Genomic DNA, 19857 nt, shown 5'->3' with positions numbered 1-19857 from the left:
TATAGTGCATCTTACTTAGTACATTTTCATTAAACTTGGAATTTTTCTTCTAGTTAGAAAAATGCTTGCACAGGCAGAATCTCTTGGTTGGGGCATAAAAGCCCTATATGCCACCTAAAAAGATGAAAAATATATTAGGATCGTACAGTTTCAGAGGAAATGTCAAATGGTTTGGTGAAGTACCTGCATGTCATTAGTATTCAGTATGCCACACTGAGAATAGCTTGCCTTTTTATTTCATTCATTAAAGGAAATTTAAGATCTTTGGACTCATTAGGATCTTCCTTTTTTATTCAAATATTAAGATACTCGAACAGAAAGCATATACCAAACATGAGTTTCATTGACTTAAAGCAAAGTATATATGTCGCAGAAAAAGTGAGCTATATTGTAGAAATAGTAAAGAGGCATAATTTGCACTTCTTCTTTTAAAAAAAAAAAATAGTTTCAGAGTCTGCGAATAATCTTACTAGCCAGTCCTAAATAGCATAGAACATATTGTAGGCCGTTACTGTTTTTGTGTTAGAACTGCACATGGCACAAGAAACCTTTTTGAAACTCATTTGGAGCGCTTATAAGGATAAGTATTTTTTTTCCAGAGGATTTCTCTCTTGTGAAAGAAAATTAAGGTGGAAGTAAACACACAAGTTTATGCCTTTTATTTTCTTAGCCCAATTGTTAAATAGGGACAGTTTCCCCAAACACAAAGGGTTGTGTTCAATCATGAAAGATATTTAAGTCAAGTCAGGTAAGTCATCAGCAGAAATTATGCTAGAGATGATGGAGTTTAAAATTGAAACCAGAAGTATAAAACAGCAGCAAGAGAAACAACAGTAACAGATGTGGTAATAATTTCATACAGGAAGTGCATGTGTAGAACATGGTCTATTTTACTGAACTTAAAATTCTTCTCATGTTTTCTCTTCTTGACAAGCCATTTTTCTTCCCTTCCCTTCTCATGTGGTCCGTTTCACGTCAAACAAGTGTGTCATTCATATTGTGAAATGAAGGGGTGCAGAGGGAAAGGGGTTGGCAGACCATGACAGTTTAAAATATAAAATGCAGAAATGTCTGTAGATATGACAGTGGCTACATAAAGAAGGTTTGGGAATCTCTGTGAATATTCTTATGTGATGCCCACCCTAGAAACCAGTCACTCCCCTTTTCCTTAAATTCTGCAGCATTCGGATTACTGTCCTATGATTTCCATTCTGACGGATCAATTGTAATTTAAGGGTACATTGGTAACAGAAAATTACTTGGTGTGCTTACCTGTGCTTTGGTAAACACTGGGTTATAGTAATTAGCACACTCTATAGTGGGAGCCACATGCTATAATGTTCTTATTATTCGGGTTTCTTCAGTTACTGAATTTGAGTCTCAATATAAACAAAATTCACTTTGCATTAGTCTGTTGACACAACTGAATATCCAAAAGGCATTAAAAATGCATTTAAGTGGTCTTTAGCCACTAAGTGTGGGGTTGTTTTTGTCTCCTCTCTCAACAGCAGCAGGTGCTGAATCAGCTCAGGCTCCCAGTGTATTTAAACAGACAAAGGACAAAGTGTCTGTGAGTAAAATAACTTTTTCCTTGCTCTTCATTCAACATTCCCTTTGGTATTAGTGGCAATGTTTTAATAATTTTAGATAAAATTTAGACTTTAGATGTTTACTCTTTTAAAACATTTTAGATCATTCAACTCACCCAGATTGATTCTTGATGGCATTCAAGCATGTCCGAATGTCTTCTGGAATGTGATGGTAGCTGGTGAGGGCAGAGCTGGGATTTAGCCTGCCTCTTTGTTAGTAAGACAAAAACATGTGAAACACCATAATGATCTGGCAAAAGTGGGGGAGCCCAATTTATTTACTTTTCACAGAATCAAGATAAACCATTATAATCAACACTAAACTGTATTTTACAACACATTTTCATTATTGTTTTACAAAATAAGGATATGAGAAAATTAATGTAGATGAGAAAAATAAGTAAAAATATATTATCTCCTTATCTAAAGATAACTGCAGTTACCATTTTGACATAAAATCTTAATTTTTTTTACACATTTATATGTTTAATAACAAAGATGGAAACACCACATATCAATTTTTTAATTAAACAATAAACAGATTTCCGTGTCATTAAACATTCTTGTACATCATTTTAATGACTACATAATATTTCATTTTGTATTTTTACAGTGATGTTCTTAATCAATTTCCCATTACTTGACATTCAAACTAGTTTTCTTTTATTTTAGCAGTATTACTGTAGAAATCTTTTTGGCTACATCTATGAATGTATCCATATGCACGTCCTTAGGGTAATTTTGTAGTAGCAAAATCATTGTTTCAAAAAGAAAGTCCACATTTAAACTTTTTGCTGCATATTGTCAAATTGTCCTCCAGAAAGGTTCTACAGCTTATATGTCCTCCAGCTGTATATGAACATGCTTGTATTCGTTATTACTAGATATCTCTATACTTTTTCTATATTTACCAAGTTATGGAGATGAAATATTTTGTTGTTTTAATTTGGTTGTATTAATGATGTTTAGCTTCTTCTATGTTTATAAATCTTATATTTCTTATTTCGCAAATTTTATCTTTATATTATTAATCATGTTTTTTAAACTTTCAAAAGACCAAAACCAACACAAAGTATTTTACTTCTTTCTTATTGAAAGAAAAAAGTTAAAAGACTTATCATGGAATCCTAAAATTACAACAAATAATTTGAGTGTTGATAATTAGTAATGTATCACAATGTTCTGGGTCTTAGCCATCATGTATGATATGTAAATCACAATTCTTAGTTTAGCTTTCTAAAAACTAATAAAATTTTAGACTTCTTTTTATTTATTGTGAAAAATAGGAATTCATTTTCAATGACAGCCAAACGTTTTATATCATTTTGAAGCCAAGGGACTTTATGTTGATTAAAAAATATATGTAGTCATACAGAGTGAAGTAAGTCAGAAAGAGAAAGACAAATACCGTATGCTAACACATATATATGGAATTTAAAAAAAAAAAAAAGTCATGAAGAACCTAGGGGTAAAACGGGAATAAAGACACAGACCTACTTGAGAATGGACTTGAGGATATGGGGAAGGGGAAGGGTAAGCTGTGACAAAGGGAAAGAGAGGCATGGACATATATACACTACCAAACGTAAGGTAGATAGATAGTGGGAAGCAGCCGCAGAGCACAGGGAGATCAGCTCGGTGCTTTGTGACCGCCTGGAGGGGTGGGATGGGGAGGGTGGGAGGGAGGGAGATGCATGAGGGAGGGGATGTGGGAACAGATGTATATGTATGACTGATTCACTTTGTTATAAAGCAGAAACTAATAAAAAAAATATGTATATTGATTATTATATAAATGTTTTCAGACATATTCCTGAACTTATGGCAAGCAATAGAATCCATTTAGCACTTTGGTAATTTTAGTCCTTATTTTGAACACACTGCTATTTCAAGATTTGTATCTCTTTACCTTGTTTCTGATGGGGAACTAGTGGGTTGTGTTGGTTAAGAGCAGGACCATGAAACAGGCCAGATCCAAGTTTTGAATGTTTATTAACTATATGGTCTTTTTCTTCCTGTGTCTTAATTTTCCAAAAATAAAGGGAGGAGTAAAAATTCCTATATCATAAGTGAGTTGTAAACACTAAGTAAGTAATTTTATGAAATAATACATTCTATAGTGCTTAGAACATAGTATTTATTCAATAAACAGCAATAGTTATTATTATTATTATTATTATTATTTTAAAAGTGGAAGCCTTTAGGAGCAGATACAGAAAGTAAGTCTGAGCTTTCTCTTGGTAAAATATTTTTTAAGATTACAAAATAATTTTAAGATTACATAAAATAATTATGTAAATAATTATTATGAAATTATTATGTAAATAATTATTATGAAATTATTAATTTCATAATATTTATGAAATATTATGAATAATTATGAAAATAATTTTTAAGATTACATTGTTTGCAAAATCTTTCAGAAATTTTCAAGTCTGTTGGTCTTCAAGTAACTCAACAAGAATTAGCATTCAATGCTTACACTTGGACAGAGACCATATACATCTGACACAAAAACTAACCTTTTTCCTTGTAAATGCCCATCTCATCCTTCTGAAGAAGGGAGATTAGACCACCATTCTTTCTAACTTTTTCTCATTTAAAATCCGCCTTTTTCCTTGTAACCTCATCCTCTTCCTATGTTTCCTAAAACCTCAAGATTAACTCAGTACATCCATCAGAACAGTTCTCTCCGATTTTTCAATTGATCTTTATTGTGAACCTAACCTATAATCTTTCATTTCATTTGAGTTTTTTTGTTTGTTTGTTCATTTTATTTTGTTTTTGTTTTTAGCAGGAGATTAGTAGATGTCTTTCATAATTTGAGGCAATCCAATTACTCCATTTTCTTTCCTATTCCACACTTTTGAAATTCACTAATTTGTGGGTAGCATCAGTCAAAAAAGAATGACTTGTGCTGACCCAGTTATACTTCCCACTCAAGGTGCTGGGTCTTTAAAACAAGAAGTGATTCGTGCAATCTGTGAATACTTATGCCTCTTCGAAGTGTCTACCGAGGTTACAACTTGAGATAAAATCTTAGTTTCAACTGCTGTTTTTTTATCGGCTAAATCATATTAATTATTTGAAGATAAAAATCTCCTCGGCTTTGTCATACTTGTCTGTATTTTTAACAGTCTCCCCTGAGACATGTGGCATGCCAGCATAGCTTTCTCCAAAAGCTGTATATATATGTACAACCACTTACACTTGCTCTTTCTGACAATCTTCCCAGGGATTATCAACACCTGTGAAATAAGTCTTGTGATTTTTATGGGCAATCTAGTCAGTGTTGACTTTCATTTTTAGAATTTATAGCACATCATACAAACTGTGGTCTCTGCATAAAAATGTTATTAATTCTATGGTATAACTTGGTCCCTGGTATGCATTTGACTCATAAAATGAACTCATTATATATAAAATATGCAATTTTCTGATGAAATCAGTGTAGATAATCTGAAAATACATTTTCTCAACTTAAAAAAGAACTATTTTCCATTATTAGGCCTTAAATATACTTTGTTCTAAAGTTCGTGAAATGTGATCAAAATGTTGATTATATATCCCATTTAAGGGCTGTGTTTATTAAAGGAACAATTCCAACAGACTCTCAAGATATTTTCCAAATATGGTATCATTATAAGGTTTATGGCTTAATCAGAGACCTTATACATAGAATTTATAAATAATATTTTAATCTATATTCTCATTATATATGTATTCTTAAGTTAGTTCCAGTTAAAAAGATGTGTTCAACGAAAATCTCTTGTTCTCACATAATATACATCTCTATCATTGATTAAACCATTTATCATGTGTTCTTATTAAAAGCAGACATTTAATTTCTTATACGTTTACATGTTTTTTTTAAAATTTTCCTTTTACTTCATAGTTTGGTTTATTTTGTGCTTTTGTTTGTTTTCTTTCATGGCTAGAATTCTACCTTGTCAAAGATTCCTGCCTTACAGGGTAGCACAAAGTCCCCACGATGCAGCTCAGCCTGCCCTAGTACGACTAAAAGGGCTACATTTTCTGACAGTTTATTCATACAGCCCACCTCAGCGGGCTCCACAGACCGTTTACCATACTCAGAATCAGGGAACAAGGTAAGGCAGCAAGCCAATCAAAGGTGCAGAAAGGAACATAATTTGGGAGCAGGACACAATTCAGTAAATGTATGAAAGCAAAGACTTTCAGTTCTGAAGTGTTTGACATATAAACAATAGACCTTATTAAAAACAAGTACAAATTAAGTGTTTCATAGTTATAAATAGTCTAATCATTAAAAAAAGATGTCTTTTTGTAAGATATATAATGCATAATTAATTTATTATTTATTTGATATTTAGTAAAATTTCAAATACAAAATATACTATATATGATGTTACATGTGACATATTATATATAATATTGTACCAAATTATATTATATATAATATAATAGACAGTATGGGCTCAGTATCAGACACATCAAGGTTTAATACTAACTCTGCTACCTCTCAACTCAGTGATTTTTGAAAAAATTATATAAACTGATGAAAGCTGTTTCCTCAGCTCTAAAATGCATATAACATTTTTTGTAAAAATTAAATCATAAATGGATGTAAAGTACTTAGCATTCCTGTCACGTAAGTGCACAGTATATGGTGGTGATAATTGCTAAATACTGCGCATGCAGTGCCTTTCTGCCAGTCCTTTCTGATTAATACATTATCATGCTGATGAACACTTCTCAGTTAAAATTATTAATTACCTGGAGACTACTTGAGCACATTATTTTTATCCATGTTATCATTTAGAGTTTGAATTTCACAATCGATTTTTAGCACTAACTCCAAAATAATATATTTTTATAAAACCTCTAGGCAAATCTGAATTCTTTCTAAGTTTTGAAGCAGAAATTCTTATAAGTATATAAAAGTCAGTAGTGTGGATTAAAAGAAATTCATCTATCAGCACAGGAGGAAACTTAGCCAGAGCAATGTAATTACTTTGCATAATTAAAACGAAGATTCACAGGAACGCAACGTCGTTTTATTTTCCCCAATCAGGATGGAGTAACCAAGAGCCCAGAAAAGCGCTCTTCTCTGCCGAGACCGTCCTCCATTCTCCCTCCTCGACGAGGCGTATCAGGAGACAGAGATGAGAACTCCTTCTCTCTCAACAGTTCTATCTCCTCTTCTGCACGGCGGACCACTAGTAGGTTTATTTTGTTTTGGCTTCGTGTTCATTCATTTTTTAAAAATCCCTTAAGTGGAGTAGCTTATAATGTACTTATATTTTACATTTGCAAATAAAATATGCATTAAAGTCAGATTATATTTGTCTTAAGAATCAGAGACCCAGGCTATCAATGGGTCCAAAACAATTATTTGAGTCAAAACAACTGATGGAGGAGATGAGTACATACTACCTCATTATCCATTAAATAGGATTGAAATAAAGTCATTTTCAGAATGTATTTTCTCTCTTCAAGTTTAAAGTAAAAAAGAAAATTCGAGGGCTTCCCTGGTGGTGCAGTGTTTGAGAGTCCGCCTGCCAATGCAGGGGACATGGGTTCATGCCCCGGTCCGGGAAGATCCCACATGCCGCGGAGCAGCTAGGCCCGTGAGCCATGGCCGCGGGGCCTGCGCATCCGGAGCTTGTGCTCCGCAATGGGAGAGGCCACAACAGTGAGAGGCCCGCGTACCGCAAAAAAAAAAAAAAAAAAAAAGAAAATTCGAAAGAACTAATTAGTAGAGAAAACCCATAGTCAGGGACTTTTTTTTTTTTTGGTCACACCGCACGGCGTACCGAACTTCCCCGACCAGGGATGGAACCCGCGCCGTCTGCAGTGAAAGCTCCGAGTCTTAACCACTGGACCACCAGGGAAGTCCAGGGACTTTTTAAATATAAAAGCTTAACCTTTATTAGAATTCCAAGTCCTAAAATCTAACTAGAAAATCAACAATCAAAATTAAGGATCCTGCTCAATTTGGTAAGAATTTGTGTTCCAATGAGGCTGTAAACATAGCATGTTCTGTGCAATAGCTTCAGTTTCTTTTGATTTCATAATGTAATGGTCAGCAATTATCACAGTTTATGTAAAGAATATAAAAAGTTCCAATCATTACCCACTTATGTGCTATGTTGCTACCAAGACTATCTAGTAATTTAAATTATTTTCATAAACGTGTTTCTATTACCACAAAAATACTACCATTTATTAATCACATATATGTGCTAAAATCTTAAGACACATTTTTCAATCAATTTAATTAACAATGCTGATGGTTAGGTATTAATAACCTCATTAAATTTACCGATGAGAAAACTGACCTTTTAAAGACAGTAACTTGTTCAATACTACACAGCTAGGAAATGGTTGAATTTGGTTTTCAGCCCACTGATAAGTTCACAACCTGTCCTCTTAATGTCTTCTCTATATTTATTTAGAAGAAATAGTATTAGGGAACTGTTCTGTAGAATCACTCAGAGAATAGTATCCCTGTCATTTAAAAACTATTACAAAATGGTGGAAACATTTGGAGAATAGCATCTCTGTCATTTAAAATCCATTACAAAAGTGTTGGAAATTGCTACTACTATCACATTATAGTTGATTTCACCACTTATTTTCTAAGTATTTAATAATAACTGCCCCACTTCAAATGTGACTATTTTGTGTGACACTTAAACAGTGTTTTTTGCCTACGGTGAAAGTGTTTATTATAATTAAAACCATTGTGTCCCACACCGTTTGGATTCATAAAGCATTAACATCCTTTGAAATACATGCTAGGAACACTTTGAAATGACTAAAACTCTTTTTCACCTTAACACATGTAAAGTATGCAAACTAGCAAAGAAGACGCTTAAGAGTTAGTAATCTCCAGAGAAGAGAATTTAACTACAAATACCTGGAGTTGGAATTGGGCATCAGCAATTACCCCAGGGATGTTGAGCCAACACAAAGGCCCCAGTGCTTCCCAAAGGCACACCTTGAATTATGCTTGTATTTGTTGCCATGGAAGCAAAATGACACTTTCTTACATAAATCCACATCTTTGAGTCACTGTACTCTGCCTTTTAAAATGTATCTGTATACAAATTGCTTTTTATGTTCTGAGCCAATTCTGTTTTGACTTTTTACCTTTACTTATGCTCATAAGCATATGACATTGTATTATTTGGTAATGAACATAACGGATACTCTGATAATCTAGGACATAGGGTCTATTTTAGCTCTACATAGCAATAGCTAAAAGGCATAGGGACAATTAGCAGAACAAGCAGTTTGCCTCCTCCCATTTGCCTATCATCTCCTTAACTGCACACAGGAATATTCTAGTATTTTGTACAGCTATTGAAAAGATTTGAAAGAAAGTGCTACGCAGGAAGTTCATTCAGCCCAAGAGGAGGGAAAGACATTGTCACTGAAGAGTTGACAAGATAAATAAGAACATAGTGTCATAGAGTAACTCATAAATATTTTTTAAATCATTTTAGTAATTTAGATTTAATCTTTTCTATTTCAGAACTAATAAGAAACACTCAAATTTGTCATTTTTGATGACTAGAACATAATTTATTACAATAAAAATTGATAGTATCTATTGAACAGCAGCATTAAGAGCTTCTTAATACTTGTGTTTTTTTCTCATTCTCCAGATATAACACAGAACCTTCCTCCTTTGCTTTTTCAAAACTTAAAGCCATTTTCTAGGGGTATAGAAATAACTCTTACTTTTACACAAATGTTTCTTTTAGTAAATATTGTTATGCACATCCAGATTATTGCTTTAACTCAGTCTCCATGAAGTGAAAAATACCTCAGCACACTTGGATAAATTCTGAATCAAATTCATACCATTAAAAAAAATATGTTGATCTCCTGCTGTGTTCAGGCCCCATAAAAGACACCAGTGTTAGGTAGAGTGGCAAATAATACAGAGATGATCTCTCTCCCCAAAAGACCTGAGCTATTTAAAAGTGATGACGTGATGGAGAATACATTTGAAGAAGAAATAAAGTTTCTGAAGAGATTTTTCAGGACATAGTGACTGACTCAAACCAACATCAAAACCTTGCCATAAACAAATGTTATAGCCAGGAATCTACAAAAAGACAAGTTGAATGTGGTTGTATTATCCTGGTCTTGAAATGTCATATTTGTGGAAAGCAATAAAAATCACTAATTTATCACTTTACTCTTCTCAAATCCCATTTCATATTGCCAGTTGAATAGTCTACCCATGTCTTGCCCTTCTACTAAAAGACCAAAAGGACACAGGGCAACTTTGCCTTGATATGTGAAAACTGTTCACTGAGAGAGGAAGTAAAATTATTCTGGTTATCCAGGAGACTGAGTCTAGACCAATGGGTAGATTTACTTTGTCTGCAGACTACAATTATCTCAGAAGCGCTCTTGAGCTCACTCCTTGTAAATATTTAAGCAAAGATTAATTGTCTCCTTTCTCAGGAAGAACTTTCTGCACTGATGATGAATTACATCAGATGACTCTACGATCCCTTTTACTTCATTGATTTTAAAATTAATGAGTTATATCTTTATCCTCTACAAAATTTCCAGAAGATTCATTGATTTTACAAAGAGATTATCATACTCAGTAGTAAAAAATAAAAATCATGCCCTTCTATAACATATTTTAAAAAGTGAAACAATTTGTATAATAAATGTAAACAATGTAAATCAGTGTTCTATTATTGGAATCAATGTATTATTTTAGACGAAAGATTTTTAGAGTTAAGAGAAAGTTCAACAACTATTAAGAAGCTAAATATCATATCTGGCTTAGCATTTAGTATCATCTGGGTAAATGAACCTCAATGTCCTTACTGTTAAATTAGACATAATAAGAGCTGCCTCTACTGCATGTGTGTATGTTTGGTTATCAAATGTTCGGTATTCACAAAAGTGCTTTGAAATCTGTTAAGGCGTATATACTCATTTATATCATTATTCTTTCAAAAAAGCATTTGAAATGGCATTTAAACCCACATTAAAAAAATAATGTGAGAAACATAGCATAGGAAAATGAGGGGAAGTGAGTTAAGTGATAAAATGAGGTTAACATCAAGTTGAGGCAAAGAAATACACCTCACAATATCTTTATTATTAATAGACAGTGAAGGATTATTGATTTGACTCCAAACTGCAAACTAATAATGAACGTATGGGAGAAAACACAATCTGGTACAAGATTCACTGTGAACATATTGCTACAACACCCTACTTTTCTAAGGAAAGAAATTGTTTTGTTTTGTTTTTTTCTAATAAGAGCTAAGATATATTTCCTTATAAAGGAAATATTTGCAAACACAATCAAGTACAAGATTCAATGTGAATAAATTTTTATAACATCCCACTTTTCTAAGGAGAGAACTAGATTTTTTTTTTTAGAGTTAAATAATTTTCTATGCAGGCCAAAAGCATGTGATCTAAATATACAATTTTATGTTGTGTATCCACCTGGATCTTGGAATAAACTTACTACACAAAAGAACGCGTGGTCTGCATGTCATTTAAGGACTCTTCAGTAAATATGAGTCCACAAAGAACGTTAAGTGCAGACTCTTTTTCCAACTAAAGGCAGATCCATATGCCTAAATGATCACACAAGAAGAAAACACTTTTGACACATTCATAATGAGAATTAAGAATAAATCAGGGGCTTCCCTGGTGGCACAGTGGTTGAGAGTCCGCCTGCAGATGCAGGGGAACGCGGGTTCGTGTCCCGGTCCGGGAGGATCCCACATGCCGCGGAGCGCCTGGGCTCGTGAGCCATGGCCGCTGAGCCTGTGCGTCCGGAGCCTGTGCTCCGCAACTGGAGAGGCCACAACAGTGAGAGGCCTGCGTACTGCAAAAAAAAAAAATAAATAAATCAGGAAAACCCAAGTATTATCTTCACATTGATAGAATCAAAAGAATGTCACCAGTTTATGGGCCTAAAAATAGGAGGTTCTCACCTTTTTGAGCATTGTTGTAATTCATAAATATTCTAAACCCTTTAGAAATTTAATGAATTATGAGTTCTAACAATGGATGGGAAGGGGGGTTTCTCCAGGAGAACTTTCTGACACTGTGGTTTGGGTTCTGTTTTGTCTGTTAATATAGGGTCAGAGCCAATTCGCAGAGCAGGAAAAAGTGGCACTTCAACACCCACTACCCCCGGATCAACCGCCATCACTCCTGGGACCCCACCAAGCTATTCTTCACGCACACCAGGCACTCCTGGAACCCCTAGCTACCCCAGGACCCCTCACACACCAGGAACCCCCAAGTCTGCCATCTTGGTGCCCAGTGAGAAGAAAGTTGCCATTATACGTACGCCTCCAAAATCTCCTGCTACTCCCAAGCAACTTCGGCTTATCAACCAACCACTGCCAGACCTGAAGAACGTCAAATCCAAAATTGGATCGACAGACAACATCAAATACCAACCTAAAGGGGGGCAGGTAAGAATCACATGAACACACGTATTTGCTGCCAAAGTAAAATCCCATTACTTATTATGTTGCCATCCTCATATTATAGGCTAACGGTTCTTAAAACAAAGGGGAGATGGAGGTTTTAAAGCGTTACAGGTTATGATTTATTGCTGAGAGTATGGATCTTATCTGAGAAAGATAGCTTATGAAATATGATGGAAATCATATGGCATGTCCATTCCTTGTGGTTATTACTAGATAAAAATTGATTTAACCATATAAGAGAATCTTTTAGTTGACTACCTGACAGATCTTTTCTAAATGTATCTCTATTGCCTTGTGGATTGTAACTTAAGAGATTAAAGTTACATTTCTGATATGAATTTGAGTGATCTATTTTAGATCCTGACTGTGAGTTCCTTTGACCATCTTTTAGTAATTCCACTTTTATCTCTTTCCTTCTCCCCAAGGATTTCCTATGACATCTTCTACCATTTTCCCATGTTCCTTCCAAATCAGAGCATGGTTCCCCAAGTTTCTTCTCTGGCTGCTATTGCCTAAACATTGCAAAGGGCAAATATTCATGTTGATAATTAATAGACAGTTCTATATGGTTCTATTGGAAAATCTATTTCAGATTAATTGTATTGAATAGGGTTCTTAGTAAAATTCTAACTACTAACTCTTAACTTCAGCTTCAGAGCAAACATTCACATTTTTTTCCAACCAGAGGGCTTTGAGTTCTACCTTAACCTGAACCTTGCTTTTACACTATGTGTTTGGACAAAGCAATTAGGGCTAATACAATACAAATACAAATATCATTTAATATTTCCCTTGTGATATTGATATACCCATAGTTTGACTTGTATTGTCAATGAAGAGATAAAACACCCATCCGTTAGTGAAAGAAGAGAGAAAGCAATAATTTCCTTTATACATTAGCAAACTTGTAATGCCCTTTCAATATACCAAAAAAGCTTTTCTTTTTAACCTCAATATTATTTTCTTCGACTCTTTTTCTTATCTCTTATATTTCCTGCCACTGATTTCTGGTATCCCTCTCTCATGCCAAAGAAAATGTATTTTCAGCAGGTTTAGAAGAAATGTCTTGCCAAAACGTGAGGCTGTCGAAGACTCCTACTCAGTGATGAAACAAAAAGTATTGCTTCTTCCTTTAGCAACAGACTTCTTTGCTTTCTCATTGTGATTCTGTTCAAGGAAGTCCAAAGAGTTAAGCAAAAATCAACCAAAGAAGGGACGAAGGACTCAGTATGCCATTTTCAGAACAACTATAACATTCTATAATAATATAGTCACAGAAAGATGCTTTTTCATAGAAAAATGTCATTAAAATATGAGCTACAAGAAACCCTTTTTAAGCATAAAACAAAAATAGTTCTACCAAGTTTAAGCCTGTAATTCGAAAAATCTCATACTCTTGCCTTTATCATAGTTTTTCACATCCAAGAGAGGGAAATATTTTGAGCCTTTTGGAAATATCCAAATGTCATATTATTTTTATATTTATACATAAATAATTGAAAAGAGTAGTTGAATAAAATAAATTTAGTACCAATTTGCAAGTTTATTATTTTAGCTCTTTTGAGCTACCCCCTAAAATAGAGTAATTATCATGTGTATTTAAAATCAATTCTCTTTTTATAACTATCCCAGTGTCCTGGTATTGTCCTTAACTAAATGCGAGGTTTACTTGCTTATCTTCTGGAAAATATTGATACTTAAAAGAACCTGTTTCTTCTTAGTATCACAAGGGAATATTAAGTACCTCAAAGATATTTTATTGAAACTAAAAAGAAAATCTAATAAGGAAATAATTATTGATATAATTTGACAATAAATGATTTTATTCAAAGGACTTTTCAAGACAGACAAAAAGTTGTTTTGGCCTCAGCTTTGCTAGAATCATTAAGTTAAACGAAGCCCAAAATATGAAGACTTATTTATTTTCTCTTTCTACTTCATTATGATATCTGGCTGTGAATATTTCTATGTCTAATTTTAATTGACTTCTACTATATTTGTTAATTGATAAAGTTGATATAAAGATGTCTCACTTGTTTGAGCTGAACTAATGCTGCCCTAGAGATTATGGTAATTAAGGGTTAGTAAAGATATGACACAAAAAATTACAGAAGGAACAAAAATAGCCTCAAATCAGCATGTCATTTGAAGAAAATCTCTTGTTCCGTGAGGCAAGTGGTAACCTGATGCAAAATTATCCTATTGCATCTTCAGATGACTTGGAAAAAATCTACAACAGTGGAGTTATGAAGTGACTTTTGTTGGAGAAGCAGGAGGTATTTCCTCACCAAGATAAGAAATAGATGGAGGGAATATATTTGCCTTCTATTTTGTGATAGGTGGCATCAGTGCATTTAAATTGGACAGGAAAATGAATTGGGAAATTGAGATGCACTACAGTTGAACTGTTTTTGTAGGAAAAGTATTTCACTCAACACTTTATCCCCGTAAAAGCCTCCTTATAGTGTATGATCTTCTCAAATACAGGGAGTGAGGAAAGGGTCTTTTTCTGTACATGTTAAACTGGGGATTTTGATTGGATTTTAAAGGTTCAACCTTATAAAATGACTAAGAGAAATTTTTATGTTAAAGCTTCTTAGAAATTGTGAAGATGATATGCTAAAGACCCTTGTTATCTGACAGAGAATCCATAAATGCACCCTGTTGGGGAAATTGAAGCCAGTGGCATGTTGTCCCCAATAGTAATTGTATATACTAGGATATTTGAATGGACAGTGACCAACCCAGCATCACTGAAGAGGACCAAAACAATATTATACCTTCTGTAGGAGCCCTGTTTTGTAATAGACATATGTCATCTATAGTTATTGAGAAAAAAAGTCACACAACTCTCATTGGTGAAGATGGGAGTAAATTGGTAGATGTAACCTTAATTTAATTAATTCAAACCATCTGCACAGACTCTATTGTCATAAAATTCAGAGTGGTTTAATTGTATGTAAATAATTTAATTTTAAAAGATTTATTATTGTTGTTTTAAAGTTTGCGCAATCACTAATATTAGGGAGAGGAAATGTATAATGAAAGATATAGTGTCTTAGGAACTCAACAACTTTCCAAGTTGGGAAGCTTTATTATTTGCCCCATTTTGAACATTTATTGCTCTTCCATATGTATAAGTTTTGTGCTTATGGCTATTATCTCTTCTGTTGAAGTCCAATTTTCTATTGGCAAAGAGGCTCAGCTCAGGGCTCAGTTCAGTGAGGCAAATCAATGCCTAATGGAATAGATAAGCTAGCTGAAGATATGAGGAGCTTTACAGAAAGCAATAAAGTTAATCTTTTCAGCTAAAATATAAATTCATTCTACTGTAAAGAACATATGCAATCTCGGATTCACTATAGATAGTAAGCTTGGTTGATTTAACTCAAGGCATAGGTAAAGCTATCTTATTAAGTGTATTAATTTAAAACTATCTCAATGTACCTAGCTCCCTAATCTACATTAAATCTAAAGCTAAATTTTAGAATAAATAGTGTTAGCTTTTTAAGGACTAGGCTGCTTGATTTAAACAAAGATAAGAAAATAAACGATTTCTCTAAATGTGAGGCATAAAAAATTTAAGCAACAACTCAACGAATGGTACTTTTTCTATCTGTGGATCAGATTTTTTTTTTATAGGTACTTTGATTTATATGGAATACTCCTACATGTTTTGACAGGTTTCTTGTTTTTTCTCCGTCAGCTTTATGAAGATCAGTATACAAAGCACCTTGTGATAGTTGAAAGATACTAATGAGGTGGTTTCACAAATCAGAACAAAGAGTTTTCTTTTCATCTCCCTTTCCTTCATTCCATATCCTGGCCATCTTTAGGTGCTAATGATTTTGTGCCCCAAACAGCACTTATTCTACCCATTTCTTTCAGTCCACTCTCCACCACCCTAGCACAGGATATATCTTGTTGATATCACTGCAATAGTTGTTAACTAGTCTCCCTTCATCTGTTCTTTTCTCTTTTTTTTTAATTTTTATTTTATATTGGAGTATAGTTGATTTAAAATGTTGTCCTAGTAGCAGGTGTACAGCAAAGTGACTCAGTTATACATATACATATATCCATTTTTTTCAGATTCTTTTCCCATATAGGTTATTACAGAATATTGAGTAGAATATTTCTGTTCTTTTCTCTATCTGATATACTCTCGATACTGTAGCCAGCGCTTCTCACCATATTTATAAATTCCATTGTATAATTGATTATTTAATGTCTATCTTGTCTCACCTACTAGACCATAAGCTCCATAAAATCAGGGATGAGGTCTGTTTTGTCCTCAGTGTTCAGTATATGGTAGGTATTTGGCATATTTGTTGAGTGAAAGTTGAATGAATGTAGTATACTATATGCATCGAGAGATGCATTCTTTCTAGTGACTTGTTGAATGAGTGTGACTGCCTAAAGCTGTTACAGTTATTTCCCAAAGAAACACCCCACGCTGAGACCACAGTGAATTTTGGCTGAGAGAATATTGGATCAGAATGTAAGAGCTGAGTTCTTGGTCCAGCTTTTTGCTAAATTATTGTGTGGCCTTAGATACTGACCTCTCTAGTCCTCGACTTTTTTTTTTTTTATAGTTTATTATTATTTTTTAAAATTATTTATTTATTTATTTTTGGCTGTGTTGGGTCTTCGTTGCTGTGCATGTGCTTTCTCTAGTTGCAGTGCACAGGCTTCTCATTGTGGTGGCTTCTCTTGTCGTGGAGCACAGGCTCTAGGCACACGGGCTTCAGTAGTTGTGGCTCGCGGGCTCTAGAGCTCACGCAGGCTCAGTAGTTGTGGTGCACAGGCTTAGCTGCACCACAGCATGTGGGATCTTGTGGGATCTTCCCGGACCAGGGCTTGAACCCGTGTCCCCTGCATTGGCAGGCGGATTCCTAACCACTGCACCACCAAGGAAGCCCTCGACTTTCTTATTTGTAAGATAGAAACAACAAAATAATACTTGTTTCTGTATATAGCACCACCTCATTTAAATAGACTATGTGGATACATTAAGCTCTCAAATCCATGATTCTACAGTGTTTTTGCATTGCAGCTCATCAAAAAACATTCATTTAGGTACTCTAATAGACTCCATAAATATTTGTGACACAAAGGGCCAGCTGAAGTTGAGTGAAAAAGCAGTGTTTCTGAAATAGGAGTGTAATTGAGGAAGGGGGAGCAATGGGAAGGAGGAAGGAGAGAATGAAATGTGCGAAACGTAGAGTGGAATCTTTTTTTATATTTTCTTATAAAGTTTTAGGCATTATCCTGAGACTTTTTTGGCCTTTCACATGCTAACTTGAATGAGTTGCTTTCAATTTTATATTCAAATGAAAAAATGGAATTAATTCTGGAGGCAACTGATAAGTTATAGTAAAACAGGATTTTTTTCTCATTATATAAAATTATGATGGTAACCACTGTGAAGGTCTACTGAGTGCTATTAATATATAGGCAAATTTACAAATTATAAATTTTATTTTAAAAAGAGAAAGACTGGGCTTCCCTGGTGGTGCAGTGGTTGAGAGTCTGCCTGCCGATGCAGGGGACACGGGTTCGTGCCCCAGTCCGGGAGGATCCCACATGCTGCAGAGCGGCTGGGCCCGTGAGCCATGGCCGCAGAGCCTGCGCGTCCGGAGCCTGCGCTCCGCAACGGGAGAGGCCACAACAGTGAGAGGCCCGCCTACCGCAAAAAAAAAAAAAAAAGAGAGAGAAAGACTGAAGCTTATTTAGATCTTTTTTCTCATTTGTATATTTATTCTTTCATCATTTACAAAGACTATGCTGGACACTATACGATAAAGGGGGAATGGATGACAATAACATCCACTGGCCTCTACAATCTAGGCAGAAAAAAAGTGTTTGTTTGTTTGTTTGTTTATTTGTTTTTTCTTGTCCTCCCCTAGTGCCCTGCCTTTATTTAATTTTAAGTTTTTTCCAAGCCATTCTTTCCATCTCCTTAGGCCTCCAAATAAATGCTAAATAAGAAGTGTAATAAAATACCCCATTAACTGTAAAATACAACCCAGCATGAAGAAAAACTGTTCACCAAAATACATTACAAGGCATTTTTTTGCTATTAAATTCATCATTATCTCAAAATGAAAGCTCTTTGAGATCAGGGACCCTGTCTTTATGCAATAGAATTTTATAACTGTAATTCAGGTATCTTTTCTAAGGTAATGAAAAGTTATTGAGCTAAGCTTCATAAATATTAATTATTAAAAACTATGGAAAAATTATTACTTTGGGTTTACAAAGTTGCGGCCTGTAGAGTCTGTTTTTGTTTGCTGTTCATTTACAAACCAAGCAGGGACATGGGAACAGCATTGAATCTCGGGTTGTTTTCAAACAACTGAACAGACTCTCAAAAAGTTAACTTTCGGGCTTCCCTGGTGGCGCAGTGGTTAAGAGTCCGCCTGCCGATGCAGGGGACAAGGGTTCGTGCCCCGGTCTGGGAAGATCCCACATGCTGCAGAGCGGCTAGGCCCGTGAGCCATGGTGCTGAGCCTGCGCATCTGGAGCCTGTGCTCCGCAAGGGGAGAGGCCACAACAGTGAGAGGCCCGCCTACTGCAAAAAAAAAAAAAAAAAAAAAAAAAAAAAAAAAAGTTAACTTTCTTACCAACTTGGTCCAGTATTCCTTAAAATATCTTAAAATTTTAAACTAAAGAAAAAAATGTAATGTCAAGATTTTGGCATATGAACTAGATAAAGCTCATTATCTGTTAATTTTCATGAGTCACAATGACTGCTATATTCATAACTTTCCTTCCAGTGCCCATGGACAGACCACTTAAAATATTTAACAGTGGTTCTAATGGCTAAACTCAATGTCTGTTTCACCAAAAAGTTCTTTCTAAAATTTTCAGCATTATGCATTCACCCCAGAGTTTCTCAACAAGGTTTTACCTTCTGTGCTTTTTGACAGTCTGCACAGGAAAATTGGGCTGATGCCTTAATAGGCCCTCTTCCATATTATTTTCCTTAGAGATCTGTGGAATTGTATGTTTTGACATAAACTATTATTTCTATTAATGTGTATTGAAGTATACTTATTGTTTATATTTATATACTTAGTTTTGAAGAAGTTATTGATCAGTGTCGGTAGAGTTAATTAAAATTCAGAATGGACTATAATGTTTGTATACCTGTATGCACTTTGACCAGAGCACAGTGTTGTTAACAGATGAATATTTGATGAACATCATCTGTTCCAGAGAACTTTCAATCTTCAGGAATATATGATATAATAACATTTTTGTTTTAATATATGATACCTCTGGACTCGGTAGAGGCTAAATAGTTTTCATTAAAATTGAATGTTATGGAATAGGAAATACTTTTGAGAAAGACAGAGTGTTTTTATAATGCAAGTATAAAGAAAAGCTTAATAAGCCTTCCTGAGAAATGATGCAAACCCAAAGGAAAAGCTTAATTCCCCACAAAGTTGAAGGGAAGTCAATTGAGTGTCACTGTCCACTACCTTTCAAAAAGAATTTCTTTCTAAGACAACCTTGGATGGAGAAAGAAAGAAATTTCTTGCAATTGAGGTTCATACCTAGAAGATACCTGAAAGACCTAGTACCAGCTTGTAAAGAAGCTGAGAACAGAATCCAAACTTTTGGACTCCCAGTTACTTTCCATATCTTGCTATCTTGAGCTGACATGGGGATATTTTTACTTAAATAAGCAGCAGCAGAGAGTGTCAAAAAAATCAAGTTTCTGTTGCTCAAGAAATCCAAGTTGACACTGTGATTAATGCCTCTGGTTTATAAACTGTTTTACT

The 19857-nt window shown here is 34.5% G+C and overlaps 1 protein-coding gene across 29 annotated transcripts in view; it reads left to right on the top strand.

Annotated features, from left to right (window-relative positions):
- MAP2 (microtubule associated protein 2) overlaps positions 1–19857 on the top strand; it is a gene marked incomplete at both ends in the record, with an annotated part of 74785 nt that overhangs the window by 44228 nt on the left and 10700 nt on the right. For 19 of the 29 annotated variants that reach the window (XM_079710090.1, XM_079710078.1, XM_079710073.1 and 16 more), the window contains 3 exons: positions 1509–1570; positions 6643–6790; positions 11709–12049. In XM_079710090.1, coding sequence (XP_079566216.1) covers positions 1509–1570; positions 6643–6790; positions 11709–12049 — 551 coding nt within the window. Of the gene's footprint in view, positions 1–1508; positions 1571–5527; positions 5699–6642; positions 6791–11708; positions 12050–19857 lie in introns of all 29 variants that reach the window. The other 10 variants (XM_079710091.1, XM_079710079.1, XM_079710089.1 and 7 more) reach the window with 3 other exon arrangements.

Source organism: Hyperoodon ampullatus (assembly GCF_949752795.1).
Source record: "Hyperoodon ampullatus genome assembly, chromosome: 8".
Lineage (NCBI taxonomy): Eukaryota > Metazoa > Chordata > Mammalia > Artiodactyla > Ziphiidae > Hyperoodon > Hyperoodon ampullatus.
The sequence above is the reverse complement of the archived record's forward strand: the minus strand, read 5'-3'. Positions and strand labels throughout refer to the sequence as shown.